The following is a 15,935-nucleotide window of genomic DNA, read 5'->3' on the forward strand; positions in this document are numbered from 1 at the left end:
AAAAAAATCTTAATTAAAATGAAAAAAATGGAAAACAAGGAAAAAATCTTAATTAAAATGGAAAACAAGAAAAAAAATCTTGATTCAAATTTAAAACAAGAAAAAAAATCTTAATTAAAATGAAAAAAAGGAAAACGAAAAAAATCTTAATTCAAATTTAAAACAAGAAAAAAAATCTTAATTAAAATGAAAAAAAAGGAAAACAAGAAAAAAACCTTAATTCAAATTTAAAACAAGAAAAAAAATCTTAATAAAAAAAAAAAAAAATGGAAAACAAGGAAAAAATCTTAATTAAAATGGAAAACAAAAAAAATCTTGATTCAAATTATTTAAAACAAGAAAAAAATCTTAATTAAAAAGAAAAAAAGAAAAAGGAAAACAAGAAAAAAATCTTAATTAAAAAGATTTTTTTTCTGACCCCATTGGCAGATAATTTTGCTTGTTTTAAGCAAAAACTCACTTAATATATGTATTTTTTTCATCAGGAAACAAGACAGAATTTCTTATGCCATTTTACTCATCTAGTAAATGCTTCTTGATTTAAGAAAGTTTAGATATTTGGACTGGAAACAAGACATATTTTTGTCTGCATTTTTTGCAGTGTAGAAGATTTGCATTCACGCACTTGCATAGAGTCCGTTTCCGATCTCAGAGTTTACATAAACTCATTAGACATTACTAATAATTCATTATATGCAAAGAAAGAAAGTTTGAAGCTTGACACTGAACACAGTTTTCACGCACTTGATTTCCAGCACTCATGAACAGCGGAGACGTGTAGAGATCATCTCATCAGAGGAGCAGTGAAGCTGAAGTGTGTGAGAGACTGTTCTTCTGAAGGGCCTCTTCTCTGTAATGAAGCTCTTGATCCCCACACCGGCTCCTTTAGGAGACGCGCACGGCAAATATTTGAAGTGAGTTTCGAGAACAATGAGAGTCTGCTGGAAGTAAGAGCTGGACACACTCTCACTGTTGGTCTCGAGTCTCTCTAAACACACACTTCGAGAGCCACGATACGCTGAAATCATAAACACAGCGAAGAGTTCGTGTCCCGAACACCTCGAGTCAGCGCTGGATCCACTCGACGGCTCAGATCCACAGACGCGAGTGATGGAACAACAGCAGACTCGGGTTCTGACTCAATCAAACACATTTTTGAGATGATTATAAATCATGTTTTCATTTGTCCTGCATCAAGGCGCACGTTTCCATGTGAGTTTGTTGTGTGCAAAACGACAAGTCAGAAGAAAAGGTTCCATAGAAGCTTAAAGGGTTCGAGATCATTCGTTAATTTAGTTTTAAGTCATTTTGTAATTAAATTTGATGAATTAAGCAGCTCGTAAACAAGCTTTATCAGGAGAAGAAAAAAACATTAAATCAAAAGTTTTTTTGGAATAAAAGCTTCTTTAAAATTGAGTCTAGAACCGTAAAGTTTAATATTTAACATTTTTTGGTTACATTTTATTTTGATGTTCCACTTTAGACCTTCTAACTATACGTAACTACATGTCAACTAACTCTCATTAGAGTATTAGCAGACTCTGCTTTAACACTGCAAACAAGCAAAACTATCTGCCAATGGGGCAAGAAAAATAATCTTAATTCTAATGGAAAACAAGAAAATAATCTGAATTCTACTGGAAAACAAGAAAATAATCTGAATTCTACTGGAAAACAAGAAAATAATCTGAATTCTGATGGAAAACAAGAAAATAATCTGAATTCTGATGGAAAACAAGAAAATAATCTGAATTCTGATGGAAAACAAGAAAATAATCTGAATTCTGATGGAAAACAAAAATAATCTGAATTCTGATGGAAAACAAGAAAATAATCTGAATTCTAATGGAAAACAAGAAAATAATCTGAATTCTGATGGAAAACAAAAATAATCTGAATTCTGATGGAAAACAAAAATAATCTGAATTCTAATGGAAAACAAGAAAATAATCTGAATTCTGATGGAAAACAAAAATAATCTGAATTCTGATGGAAAACAAAAATAATCTGAATTCTAATGGAAAACAAGAAAATAATCTGAATTCTGATGGAAAACAAGAAAATAATCTGAATTCTGATGGAAAACAAAAATAATCTGAATTCTGATGGAAAACAAGAAAATAATCTGAATTCTAATGGAAAACAAGAAAATAATCTGAATTCTGATGGAAAACAAAAATAATCTGAATTCTGATGGAAAACAAAAATAATCTGAATTCTAATGGAAAACAAGAAAATAATCTGAATTCTGATGGAAAACAAAAATAATCTGAATTCTGATGGAAAACAAAAATAATCTGAATTCTAATGGAAAACAAGAAAATAATCTGAATTCTGATGGAAAACAAAAATAATCTGAATTCTGATGGAAAACAAAAATAATCTGAATTCTAATGGAAAACAAGAAAATAATCTGAATTCTGATGGAAAACAAGAAAATAATCTGAATTCTAATGGAAAACAAGAGAATAATCTGAATTCTGATGGAAAACAAGAAAATAATCTGAATTCTAATGAAAAACAAGATTATTTTTCTTGCCCCATTGGCAGATATCTCATTAAGTCATTTAGTTTTCTAGTAAATGCTTCTTGATTAAAAATTTTTTAGAAATTTGGATTGGAAACAAGAAAGAAGCATTTTTCGCAGTGTTGAAGCAGAGAGTCTACTAATCCTCTAATGAGAGTTTGTTGACCAGTGAGTTAAAGGTGCAGTCTGTAAGAACGACGACTAGTGGTGGAAACAGGCACTGCAGTCGAACTCAGAATACTGGAGATCGTGGTTTCTCCCACCCCGCCTCCTCAGACTCGACGCTCACACGGCCGCCAGTCTGAGACGCGCAACAGGAACGAGCGCGGTGAACAATGAAGATCGGCATCGTGCAGTTTCACAGAGCAAAACACACACACACATTCCAGAGTAAAATAACAGGTGTGTTCCAGAGAGACGAGTGTGTGGACTCAGCATGACTCCTCAGTGTGTGCAAACTTTAGTACTTTAGTAGAGAAGGTTACATACAGCACCTTTAGAGGCAGCAGAATGTCTAAAGTTGATTATCGAAATCAAAAAAATGTAAGAGTATAGTGTGCGATCTTCAGTTGTTTAGTGTACGATGCCATTTATTCTTGTAACCACTAACAAGAAAGCCTAGAGTTTTAAGATCTCCAGATCTGAAGTAGAGTCGTGTATTCCAGCCTTGAATGGTTTCACTCAATCCTCCGGCCATTTAAAGAATCTCAAATGCAGCGAGAGCCAAAATAAAGTCAAAACTATGACATAAATCAGTATTACATATAATTATGACGAAAAATATCAAAATTATGACAAAAAGTCAATAACGACACAAAAAAAACGTATGAAATTTATCCAATTGTGTGTGTGATCTTTAGTTGTTTAGATGCCATTTTTTCTTGTAACCGCTTACAAAGCGGGCCAGTGTTGGGTGCATAGAGTTAAACTCTCCAGATGTGAAGTAGAGTCGTGTATTCCAGCGGTTTCACTCGATCACATTCACAGAGTCTCAAACGCAGCGAGAACGAGCAGCAAAAGCGCGAGTTGAGAAAGAGCCGAAGCGCTTGAGCTCGACATCACCGCGTCGCTCGCCTCACTTCCCGGTTTCGTCTCGTAATCCTCGTCCTCGTATGCATCGTCGTGTTCGACGCCGGCGTCGCCGATCAAACACAGTTTCACCATGTTCTGTTTCACAACCTCACAAAATGGCCGCTCGAGGCCGTCGCACACGCAGGTGTTCAGCAAGACGCCGTTCGGCATTAGCAGAAGATCCTCGATGGTGGAGCGGCACTGCGACGAACACTTCCTCCCGTTGAACAGTTGTCCACAGTGGGACAGATACGCCATCAGAGCCGCGTGACACGCGGGGTCGTCCTCACAACGCCGGCGCGCTTCGGTGCAACCCATGCTATCGGCTCCGCCAGGATGAGTGCGCGGGAGACAGGGATCGATGGCTCGTTTAGCACTCAGACACTCGCTGTCCGTCTCACAGGAGCATCTCTCCAGATCCGGCCCAGATCCGGTTTGGTTGAGGCGGATTAGCGCGCTAATACAGTGGCTAGGACACTGCCGGCGTTCCCCGCGGATGTTCCCGTCGCACGCGCTCAGGTACTGGTTATACGCTAGCTCACACTCGCGCTCCTCGTGACACCTGACTAGCGCCTGCCAGCAAACCAGCTGAGCGTCCAGAGTCATCATCACAGACCACATGATTAACGCCAAGATGATCTTCATTTCTGAGCTCAGATGCACGCGCGCATCGGTTCGCTTCTGATGCACAGCGCCGGGGGAATAACGTGCATCGCGTGGCAAAAACTTCAGAGTTGGTTTCAGCGAGAAAAGTCAGTCCACAATTAAGCTTTTTAGCCGTGCAATCAGTTCGATCCGCTGCTATCCGAGAGCATTTCTCTGTGTCTTCGTGAGAATCCTCCGTTTGGGGTTTTATGTTGTTTTGAGTGAGAATTGCAACAACTTCAGAGTTAGTTTCGGCGAGAATACATCACAAGTCATGCATTTATACTCCACAACGCAGCCTTCAGTCCAGTCCAGTCCAGCTCAGTTCAGTCCAGCTCAGTCCAGTCCAGTCCAGCTCAGTTCAGTCCAGCTCAGTCCAGTCCAGCTCAGTCCAGCTCAGTTCAGTCCAGCTCAGTTCAGTCCAGCTCAGTCCAGTCCAGTCCAGCTCAGTCCAGTCCAGTCCAGCTCAGTCCAGTCCAGTCCAGTCCAGCTCAGTTCAGTCCAGCTCAGTCCAGCTCAGTTCAGTCCAGGCGCTGCTATCCGAGCGCAAGTCTCTGTGTCTTCAAGAGAGAACTGCAATTTTCGGCGAGAAAAGACACACATTTGCTCCTCAATGAAGCTTTTCATCAGTCGATGAGTTCGATCCGCTGCCATCCGAGCGCATTTCCCTGAATCTTCCTGAGAATCCTCCTCCAGTTACGGGTTGTGTTGTTTTGAGGGAGAATCCTCCTGTCTCATGTTGTTCTGAGTGTTTTCTGCTCTTAAAGTGCTGTTACGGCTTCATGCTGCCTGTCTTTGTCCCTCCGACTCTTTCACGCTCGGCTGTGCATTCACACACACACACACACACACGACCCCTCCTCCAAAACCCTCCTCTCTTTATTATTCATTCTCTTGTTCTATTGGCTGTAAACGCGGGATTTCATCCATAGAAACGCCGTTTTTGGCAAAGCTCAACTCCTGTACGGGATAAATAAAATTTTATACATTTCATGAAGCTTGCGAGCTGTGTGGTCTCTCTCTCTCGTTCTCTCTCTCTCTCTGCGTGAGATTACAAAACCCTGTCAGGGGAGAGAGAGAGAGAAACACACACACACACACATTCCTCTGTTGGAAGCTCAACATCTGCAAACCACTTCTTCAATTTAAAGCGCAGAAAAACAAATCTGTTTCTCTTTAGCGCAAACCCAAGAACAAGCCCCTGTGTAAACCGACTGGGTCCCGGCGGGTCTTCATCCCCCGCTCCTCTCGGCTGCTTTCGGGTGTTTTAATCGCGCCCCGCTGGAAAAGAAAAGGCCACAAAAGTGTTTTCTGGACCGTTTCACCCTCTTTGTGTGCGACTGGCCATGCAGCAGCCCAGAGGAACGTCAATGGAGAGACTTTCCACAACAATATATTTACGGCTCTGTCCTTTCACTGCGCACTCGAGATCCGCCGCGCTCCGCTATTCAGATGGAAAACACTGGGATTGGAGTGAAGGAACTATGCAAAACCGCAACCATCCCCGGAGTCTGTTACCGGACAAAAGCCGGGAGAGAGGGGGCTAGTTGTCACAGTCTTCAGATGGGCAACTCTCGAAAGTGACTCTGTGAGCCAGAAAACAACAGATGCTTGTTCTGTTGTATGAAGACCGTTTCTGACACATATGGGGAAAAATCATGTCCTCAAAATTATGACAGTCATAATTATAACTAAAGACAAAATTATGACGTCAAAATATGACAAAAAGATTAATTAAAATATAAAAAGTCTAAATTATGACACAAGTCATCGAAATAATGACACATGTCGAATTTATGACAGTCAAAATTATCACATAAAAAGTCATAATTATAAGTTGAAATTATGACAAATTGAAATTATGACATGTCATAATAATGACACAATTATGACAAAAAAGTTAAAATTGTCACAAGAAATAAAAATTTTGAGAAGTCAAAATAAGTCATAAAGTAAGAAGTCATAAAAAGCCAAAATTATTCAATAAAAAATCTAAATTACAACTTTGTCATAATTTTGACCTTTTAAGTCATAATTATGATTTACAAGCATGATTTTTTTTCTTATGTGGGGGAAATGTGCTTCTATAATGTTGATTTTTAAAACCGTTTAAAAATTCAGTCTGGAAATGTCAAATTCTCTAAATCAAAATCCCAATATCACCATATTTTTGTAAAAATAATTTCAGTTGGGTATAAAACAATCGTCCCCTTTGCTTTCCCTCTCCTCAGTCTCTGCCGGCTCTAGGCTGTGGTGTCTGAACAGCTTCTGAAACTGTGTTACCTGCGGCGCTCTATGATGAATCTTGTCGTGTTCCTCATTTGTAAGGTGCTTTGGATGAAATCGTCTGCTAAATGAATGTGTAGATGTAAACAGAATCAGTGAGGTAAAATACACTAAATCACAGCTGGGTAACTGACATGACAAGCAGTGATACTGCATCTAAAACAGTTTCAAACAACATTATAATGGTTGTAGAAATGCTGTACATGTACATGAGAAACTCTGTCACACTACAGGACTAGTGAACTTCAGAACAGCTAAAAGGTGATTAAACACTTCTAATCAATTAAATTGACCTAAACAATGTTCAGTGTTCATTTGCAAAAAGGTTATTTGTTACCTATAAAGTTCCTGATGAGAGCTGAATTAGTGTTAGTGAAGCGTTTGTTTCTGTTGTCCGATATCTCCACCTACAGGTCAGATACGGCACTGCATGATCACACAAAGCCTGAAACCAAATCACATGCATCATAATCTTTGTACAAATATATTTATTACACTTTCAACAGTCAAAAATCAGCAAGGTCTGGAAATTACAGAAGAATAATTACATGAATGCATCACATTGGTAATTACGTTACTTATGCAACGGAAACGACTATCGAGGGCATAAGTAAAATAAACACCACTCTTGCCATTAACAAAGAAATAAACATACAATAATCTTACGGGTCAAATAAAATACAGCCTTTTTCTTCACATGAACTGGCTATTAGCTCTGTCCTTTAGATCAGAGATGGGAATATTAATATTGCTTTATGTTGTTTCACTTATTGCTCCTTCACTCAAAACCCAAATCCCAGTATGGCTTCATTCATAAGACACAGAACATGAACTCCTTTGTTCTCACCTCAACAGAAGATCATTATTCCCAGACAGCAACATAGTGTCGGCTCTGATCCGGCCCACATGTGGATTCCACACGGCCCAGATGTGGGCAGACACACTGTTACTGTCTGTTTTTTTGTTTTTTTTAAGAGAGAGGAAAAACTAGAAAGAAAAAGGTCGACGACACCAAACCACCTGCACACAACAGCAGCACTCAATGAAAGGTCAAAGGGCGTTAATGACATCAGGGGTCATTAAGGTGAAACGTGAAGGTGTTTGTGTGGATGGACCTCCATTCCTGCTCCCATAAGCCCTTCATACAGACGTAGCGACCCAGACAGCAACATAGTGTCGGCCCAGATCCGGGCCACATCTGGAACATGTGGATTCAACGGGTACCAGATCCGGGCCACATCTGGAACATGTGGATTCAACGGGTACCAGATCCGGGCCACATCTGGAACATGTGGATTCAACGGGTACCAGATCCGGGCCACATCTGGAACATGTGGATTCAACGCGTACCAGATCCGGGCCACATCTGGAACATGTGGATTCAACGCGTACCAGATCCTGGCCACATCTGGAACATGTTGATTCAGCGCGAACCAGATCCGGGCCACATCTGGAACATGTGGATTCAACGGGTACCAGATCCGGGCCACATCTGGAACATGTGGATTCAACGCGTACCAGATCCGGGCCACATCTGGAACATGTGGATTCAACGCGTACCAGATCCGGGCCACATCTGGAACATGTTGATTCAGCGCGAACCAGATCCGGGCCACATCTGGAACATGTGGATTCAACGCGTACCAGATTCGGGCCACACCTGGAACATGTGGATTCAGCGCGAACCAGATCCTGGCCACATCTGGAACATGTGGATTCAACGGGTACCAGATCCGGGCCACATCTGGAACATGTGGATTCAACGCGTACCAGATCCGGGCCACATCTGGAACATGTGGATTCAACGGGTACCAGATCCGGGCCACATCTCGAACATGTGGATTCAACGCGTACCAGATTCGGGCCACACCTGGAACATGTGGATTCAGCGCGAACCAGATCCTGGCCACATCTGGAACATGTGGATTCAACGGGTACCAGATCCGGGCCACATCTGGAACATGTGGATTCAACGCGTACCAGATCCGGGCCACATCTGGAACATGTGGATTCAACGGGTACCAGATCCGGGCCACATCTCGAACATGTGGATTCAACGCGTACCAGATTCGGGCCACACCTGGAACATGTGGATTCAGCGCGAACCAGATCCTGGCCACATCTGGAACATGTGGATTCAGCGCGAACCAGATCCTGGCCACATCTGGAACATGTGGATTCAACGCGAACCAGATCCGGGCCACATCTGGAACATGTGGATTCAACGCGTCCCAGATCCGGGCCACATCTGGAACATGTGGATTCAACGTGGCCCGGATGTGGGCCGGATCTGAGCCAACACTATGTTGCTGTCTGGGGAGTCGTTTCTCCACGAACCCGCTACGCTATCGCTGTAATAAACCTATTCAGACCGGAGCAGTGAATCTCCAGAAACATGTCGTATTTCACCAAGTCAAGAAATTATACTTGCATGTTATTTGCATTGCGACGTTACTTTCATGAGAACATAATTTATGCAAAATATACCTTTCCCGTTAGGTGAAATGCGACCTGAGCATGTTTTCCGTGAGATTCTCCGAGCAGGGTGTGTATATTTGATGACATTTAAACTCCTAGAACAACATTAGCATCATGAAACCTACACGTCACACTGGATATATGAATACGGATGTTTGTCAGCATGGAGATGAGGAGAGGATGATCACATGACGCAGCACTTCTCGGCAGAGTTCTTCAGGTCCTCCAGCGTGGCCTGAGCTTTGCCCTTCAGATGGCCCATGTCCACGTTCTGGATGTTGGTCAGCTGACCCAGGACCGACTGCTTCTGCTCCTCCTCCTGGTTGTCTTCAGCGATCATCTTAGCCAGTTCAGTGGGGAGCTCAACGTCATCTCGCGCCGCCTGGATCTGAGTCTCGTCCAGCTCGTTCTGAAAAACAGGAATGAAATACATACAAATACATTAGGCCCTGTTCATTTACATTTACACTTTTATCCAAAGCGACTTACATTGAACATTTACATTCTTATCAGTTCTTGCTTTCCCTGGGAATCAAACCCATGACCTTGGCTTTGCAAGCGCCAGCGCTCTACTGTTTGAGCTACAGGAAAGATCAAGTTCAAGTCAAGTCTCCTTCATTTATACAGCTTCACAGTGATAACAGGAGATTACAGTAACAGCATGTCTAGAATAAAGTTATTGTCCAGATAAAGTTAGTTTTGATTGATTCACTTCCGTTGTAAAGATCATTAGTTATTAACTTAGGGGCCGCTAACACACACCGCTCTCACAGAAAACCCTTAATGCGCTCCGGCTGTTCATCCGCACGACAACAGTGTTTGGGGCTCGAGAACGCACACCTTGAAATAGGTTCCCAGATGCAAGCGTTGAAAAATTGTGAAAAACGTTATCATCTCCGCGAATCTGTGTAAACGCTGATGGTGTGCATATGCGTATTACGTGTTTAGTCTATAGGTGTCACACCTGGTATTCCCAGACAGCAACATAGTGTGGGTCCAGATCCGGCCCACATCTGGAACATGTGGATTCAATGCGGCCCAGATGCAAAAACTCAGAATCAGTAAAATAGGCTTCAAAATCGTGGTCACAACTAAGGTAAATTAATAGGGGTGTAACTATATATTAAGTCACAATATATTGCAATACAAAAATGCAACAATATGTGTGAGAAAAAATTCAAGTTTTCAGAGTTTTAGTGTCAGTACTACATTAAACAACTATATATAATGTTGAATATAATGTATAATAATGCAATGGGGACTATTTGTGGGTCCTGATAATGTCAAATGTCTTGTTACCAGTAAAAGTGTCCGACATTATTTAAAATATATCTAGTCAGTGACAGAGTGCAAACATATTCATCTACAATAATTCAGTATTTTCATCTTCAGAATCATGAATATTGTTATTCTGGCGTCTCTATTGTCCTGTGCTTTGGGTTTCAGCACCAAGTCCAAGAATATTCATTTACAGTCACAATGTAACATCAAATTTAGCATTTTAATCCACAGTACATTTCTTGTTAACCTTTTATCATAAGTCTTGGAGTATCGCAATAAAATAGTATCAGTATCGCGACATGTATCGAATCGTGACATGAGGGTCTCGTTTATCAAAAGCGAGGGTCAAGTCGCTTTGGATAAAAGCTAGTGGTCGACCGATATATCGCCAAGGCCGATATATCGGCCGATATTTGGCATTTTTGAAATATCGGCATCGGCCGATAAGTTTTTCTGATTGGCCGATGTGTTGAAAGCGGGACTTTTATTTTGACGGCGCTCCGGACTTTTATTTTGACGGGCGGCGCTGAGAACACCAGCACCAGAAGAGAACGGCAACGGCAGCTCCTCAGATGATGTCAGATCAAACAGCGCTCACTCACATTCTCCGTCTTCATTAATTTACGATCTCTGTCAGTCATATCTAATACTTTGTTAGACAGAACTGGTAAACAAAGTAAGTAAATGGTAACTTATGCGAAGTAAGTAAAGTAAAGCGTTTGCTTTTATATTATTTGTAACAGAAAAGGCAAACAATCAGGCTAAAATACTTTCTCATTTGCCCTCAACATTCAGCAAATGCGCATCTACATCATTTAAACAAATCTCCGAATATCTAATAAACATTTAATTTCACAAACCTTGCAGATTTAATTGAATCCAACTGTGATATCTTGTGAAGTGTGCATTACTGTCTGCGAGTGACGGTCGGTCTGTGCGAAGTGAGTGAATGCAAACAGAAGATCAGCTTCACAGGAGACGCGATCGAAAAACTTTAAATCCTTCATTTTAAAATATGCTGATATATAACCAGTTGCCAACTGTGTCATATTCATATCGTTTTCACTGTGCTGTATGTAAAATTACCGTTACCTTGTCTTTATTTGAAAAAATATGATTACCAGCACGAAATTACCAGAATACTGAGTGCCCCGTTTACATACTTTTTATTCACATATTCATATATTTCTAAACAATTACTTTGTGAAAAATACTGTAATAGGATTGCAAATTTAAGAAGTTGCCATCTAAAGTATAAAAGCATGTTTATTTTAAAAAATTGTTTTATAATTTATTTATAATTCATTAAATATTGATTAAAATAAATATATATAAAAATATCGGCTTTATATCGGCCATCGGCCACCCTGCTCTCCAAGATATCGGCATCGGCCATCAAAAAACCAATATCGGTCGACCACTAATAAAAGCATCTGCTAGATGATTAAATGTAACATTAACAATGATCAATATATTTGTTAAGAATATAATCATTGTTAATGTTAGTTATTAAAAATGCAACTGTTCAAATGTTATAAATACTTTAGAAGTATTTTTCATTGTTAGTTCATGTTGCAGTTAACTAATATTAACAAATGGAACCTTATTAATAATATCTTTATGCACAATATAACACCTTATTGAAATGTGCGATTCAGCCGTGTGTTGATGAGCGAGGTGTTGGGATTGAAGTTTTAATAGTGTGGGCAGATGTGTGATTAATTGTTACCTTTGGCAACCTGTATTTGTCTCTGAAGTGAGTCCTGATGGTCGCCCTCTCCGCCTTCTTCTGGGCAAAATTGGTGTCTCGCTCTTGCCTGAGGAGAAATGAGAACAGAAGCATCTCAAACACACACAAACACTGTAATCTGAGGACAGACTGGGCTCTTCAAGGCTCTTTTGATCTTTTATCCATCTACGCTAGTCTAACATGTCAATCTCAAGCTAATAAGCATCATCTGTCCCATTTCTGGTTTAAACAGCAATTCAGCTGATTGTTGGTTGGACTAATTTTAGGACTTCTTTGGGATGCTTATTTGAATAATGATCATATAAGACCTAAATTGACCTTAAAAAGTAATCTTCTGCCATGACACGCCATTTCAGGCAGTTTCGCTTCATTTTAGCATGAGCTAAAACAAATCTACGTCCACAGAGAGAGACGTCATTCTGGAGGATTAAACTGCTTTCGCACGCCGAGGAATCTTGTGGAATAAATACCTTCAAAGAGAGCATTAAAAAACTTCAGACTGACTGGATTTCTAGGGTTTATTTGCCAAAAGACTGGTGAAACGAACAGTTGCTTACAACAATCGCATTCGTCCATTACAGAAAGCTGAAAATATTTCAAACAAATGCGCAATGAGACAATCAACATCAGCAAAATCAAATAGAATTAAAATTTTATTTGATTATAATATTTATTGTAATTCCTAAGAAAAAAAAAGTTTAAAAAATCAGCAGCTTATCAAACATTGGAAATAATCAACACAGAAATGGATTAGTTATGGATTTACTTAATACATAACTATAAAACTTCTGTGCTTCTACAGATATTGCCTTTCATGTAGTGTGTAATAAAACTGTAAAAGATCAAACTTCAAATAAAGTTATTGTCTTCTAAAAGAAAGAATTGATTCTGAACTGTCTCACTTCCTGCTGAATCTGCATAGGTTTGTAACTAATTAGCATAATGCCAGCCTGTGGTCTCTTAGCTCCGCCCTCAAACACTGTAGTGTATCTGAGACTGGATTTAGAGTTTGGTTTGTGTTGTTCATGTCGAGAAGACGCTGTTTTCTGAGATTGATACGGTAAAACCCATGCCATCGTCACTGTTCGTATCACTGTGATCAAGAGCTGAGATTCAGACATGATAATGAGCGTTTGCTTTCTGACCAATCACAGCAGAGCAGCTCTCAGAGAGGCGGGGCTTAGAGGGACTGAATCCTTGATGGAAGCGTTTCAGAGAAAAGAGCTGAAGCTGCAGTGGAGATTATGAGGAAATTAAAGTGTTTTTGACCTTGGATGAATGTGAACCTGTTGTAGGAGACGCCAAAACAACATTAGGAGCCTTTAAAATAGCAGAATAGGGGATTTTAAGTTAACCTCAAGATGTGTTACGTTATTGTTAAAGGTCATGTGAGGTGAAAGGTCTCCAGGGCTAAAGCAAAGGTCATAACAGAATGGACACATTTAAGGGGGGGAATAACAACCAGCAATTAAAGATAACATTTAGGTTTGGTATTTGGAGGGTTGTTGGTTCGATCCCTGAAAAGAGGACAATATAAGCCATTATCAAGGCACTTAAATGTTCCAGGTTCAATACAAGTTAAGCTGTATCAACAGCATCTGTTTTAAACAAAAAAAATTAAACAAAAAATTGTGAGAACAGTAATGCACTTGTAACGGATTACACACTAATGGACGAGTTTCACCAGGTACTGTTGAATTGAACCCGGAACCTTCCTTTTATGATTTCTCCAGAGGGATCATCCATATAATAAGTGTCTGCTAAATGAGAAGATGAGTACGAGTGAAAATATCTCAGGGATTTAGACTCGCACGGACACTCGACTGATGCTCATCCACAATAAATGACTAGTTAAAATAATCCCCATATCAATAAGCAGCAAAAAAAACAAACCTTTGAGAAGATCATGGTGGTTTGGCTGATTGGAGAGATTAAACACACAATTCCATGTCAAAGTCAACAGTCTTAAACTAGCTGTTCTCAGCATGTAAAATCTGCTCTCCGAGGGAATGAGTTGGATTACCAGATCGGCACAGCCATTTGAAGTCTGTGAAATCACAATTTTCCAAATATGGCAGTTATGCAAACCGTACTGTCAACACAGCCACCTGTTCAAGTCAGTCCTCCATGTGATGATCTCTAAAGACAAAGCATGTGAAGAACACTGGAATGTTTTAGCTTGATCAGTATGATGGTTATAACAACCTAATTTTTTGGTTTTTCACAATTCACAAGAAGTGTTCAATTAGACCTAAATGTTCTGATTGGGAAATGTGATTGGGGTTTAAATGAAACTAGGTGTAAAATACTAATTAAAATAATTTTACCTGAGGCGAGAATGAGTGGATTCTAATACTGCGTAAAGCAGAGAACTGAATCTAACATGCCTAACATGGTAATATTGTGTTTTTGGACATGTATCATGGTATATACACCACGGTAAACATGGTAAGTATATTGGGGTACCATGTAAATACCATTGTACATTAATATAGTAATAATGTAGCCCTATGGTACATTACTTTTTTTTATAAGTGTTTCATCTTTCTTTTTTAATTTGTTCTCACATGCTTAAGAGCAGATATAACTCATTCAATTCTAATTATCAATTCTGATACTACTTTAGAATACACAACTTTCATAAACAAATGCTAAAACCTCTCAATGTCTGAACCAACTTGACAGAATTCGTGATGAAAAGGTAAATATTCTAAATTACACACGCAATTCCGTTGGACTGTAATGTAAATAATGTGGAGTATTATTCATATCTGGCTGAGCATGAATCTCCCTGAGCGAAATGAGCAGCTGCGAGCGCGCGCGCGATATCCACCGAAGCGCGAAAAATGCGCGCTCATTTCCAAACGTCCGCTTCTCCACAACAGCGTTCACCTCACAAAAACATCAACAAATTTCAGGGAAATACGCCGATATCAGGTATGGAGGAAGGTTTGTCTTACTTTTCCTCCTCTAGCTGCTGTTGGTACTCTTCAAACTCTTCTTGTGTCATTCCTTTAGCAGCCGCTTCGGATTTCTCTCCCTCAGGTTTATCTTCTGTCAGACCTCCTGTCAGATTCTTCAGCTGACCTCCGACTACGTGTTTTACCATGAAAGCCATCGTGAAATAGTACAATGTTCTTTAATAATCTTCCTTTTGGCGAGCTATTTGTCCAAAACTGTTATTAATTCCAATTAGGTCAATAATGTGGACAGGAAAAACGTGTTTTTTCCGTGATCGCCGAACAGAAACTCCTCAGCGGAGATAAAGTGAAGTGAAGTGATGTGGATTCTTCTCCTCATCTGAGTCACATCATCAGTTTGACTCTTCTATCCACCCAATCCCGTGTTTCCTCACTCGATTCTTCCCGCCCAATCCAACGGACCGCTGGATTAAGCGCGCGCAGCTCGTGCGTTGAGTCACTGACGGGTTTTTTTTTTTTTTTTTTTTAGCGGGCGCGCGTGACATGTCAAAACGCATCGTGCCTCGGTTTTCGGTGCGCGCGTGCGTGTGTGTGTGTCTGTCTGTGAGACTCCAAGTCGGTTAACGGGATGACAGTAAGCAGAAAGCATTCAGAGTGTCTATACAGCATCCATCTGGAGGGTGAGTAAATCCTGTGAGGAAAAAGTGAGAAAGTAAAAGTGTGAAATGAAATATCTAACAAAAATTATAAGGTTCTGTGGCCAACGTTTCAGTTTATTTGGAAAAGGGCAGAACTGTAATCCCAGAGATTACCATCCATGCGTATAAAGCTGTCACCATCACCTCCACATGGATTATCATGCAAGATGAGACATATTTAACAGTCAAACATGCATTAATAAAGTGAGGTAAGGTTTAACTCTTAAAGTACCTCAAATCTTTTTACCTTGCCTAGTCTTTATGTTTACTAACCTTGT

General features: G+C 40.1%; 2 protein-coding genes across 3 annotated transcripts; both read right to left on the reverse strand.

Annotated features, from left to right (window-relative positions):
* Positions 1 to 2,624: 2,624 nt before the first annotated feature.
* Positions 2,625 to 4,644, reverse strand: LOC311089837 (growth arrest-specific protein 1). Its single transcript, XM_084124829.1, has one exon. It carries the CDS (start codon positions 4,241 to 4,243, stop codon positions 3,509 to 3,511), a length of 735 nt encoding a protein of 244 aa, XP_083980955.1. The 5' UTR covers positions 4,244 to 4,644; the 3' UTR covers positions 2,625 to 3,508.
* Positions 4,645 to 7,000: 2,356 nt separating this feature from the next.
* On the reverse strand, positions 7,001 to 15,490 carry cplx3b (complexin 3b). 2 transcript variants are annotated; one of them, XR_014607675.1, is made up of 4 exons: positions 14,999 to 15,490; positions 12,018 to 12,105; positions 8,650 to 9,416; positions 7,001 to 7,937 (listed from the first exon to the last, which is right to left on the reverse strand). XR_014607675.1 is itself a non-coding variant. In XM_084123978.1 (3 exons), the coding sequence occupies exons 1-3, from the start codon at positions 15,154 to 15,156 to the stop codon at positions 9,192 to 9,194; spliced, it is 471 nt and encodes a 156-aa protein (XP_083980104.1). In that variant the 5' UTR covers positions 15,157 to 15,490; the 3' UTR covers positions 7,001 to 9,191. The 2 variants fall into 2 exon arrangements, 1 of the variants encoding a protein (XP_083980104.1); XM_084123978.1 differs by having other exon boundaries at positions 7,001 to 9,416.
* Positions 15,491 to 15,935: the final 445 nt, after the last annotated feature.

This window comes from Abramis brama (genome assembly GCF_963993115.1).
Source record: "Abramis brama genome assembly, chromosome: 9".
Classification (NCBI taxonomy): Eukaryota; Metazoa; Chordata; class Actinopteri; order Cypriniformes; family Leuciscidae; genus Abramis; species Abramis brama.

What these genes read in the sequence shown, in the direction of transcription:
- LOC311089837 (XM_084124829.1), bottom strand. Translation starts at nt 4,243, where the DNA reads ATGAAGATCATCTTGGCGTTAATCATGTGGTCTGTGATGATGACTCTG.
- cplx3b (XM_084123978.1), bottom strand. Translation starts at nt 15,156, where the DNA reads ATGGCTTTCATGGTAAAACACGTAGTCGGAGGTCAGCTGAAGAATCTG. An exon ending in CAGCAGCTAGAGGAGGAAAA is followed by an intron (nt 12,106 to 14,998) that starts GTAAGACAAACC and finishes ATTTCTCCTCAG; the next exon opens with GCAAGAGCGAGACACCAATT. An exon ending in ACAAATACAGGTTGCCAAAG is followed by an intron (nt 9,417 to 12,017) that starts GTAACAATTAAT and finishes CCTGTTTTTCAG; the next exon opens with AACGAGCTGGACGAGACTCA.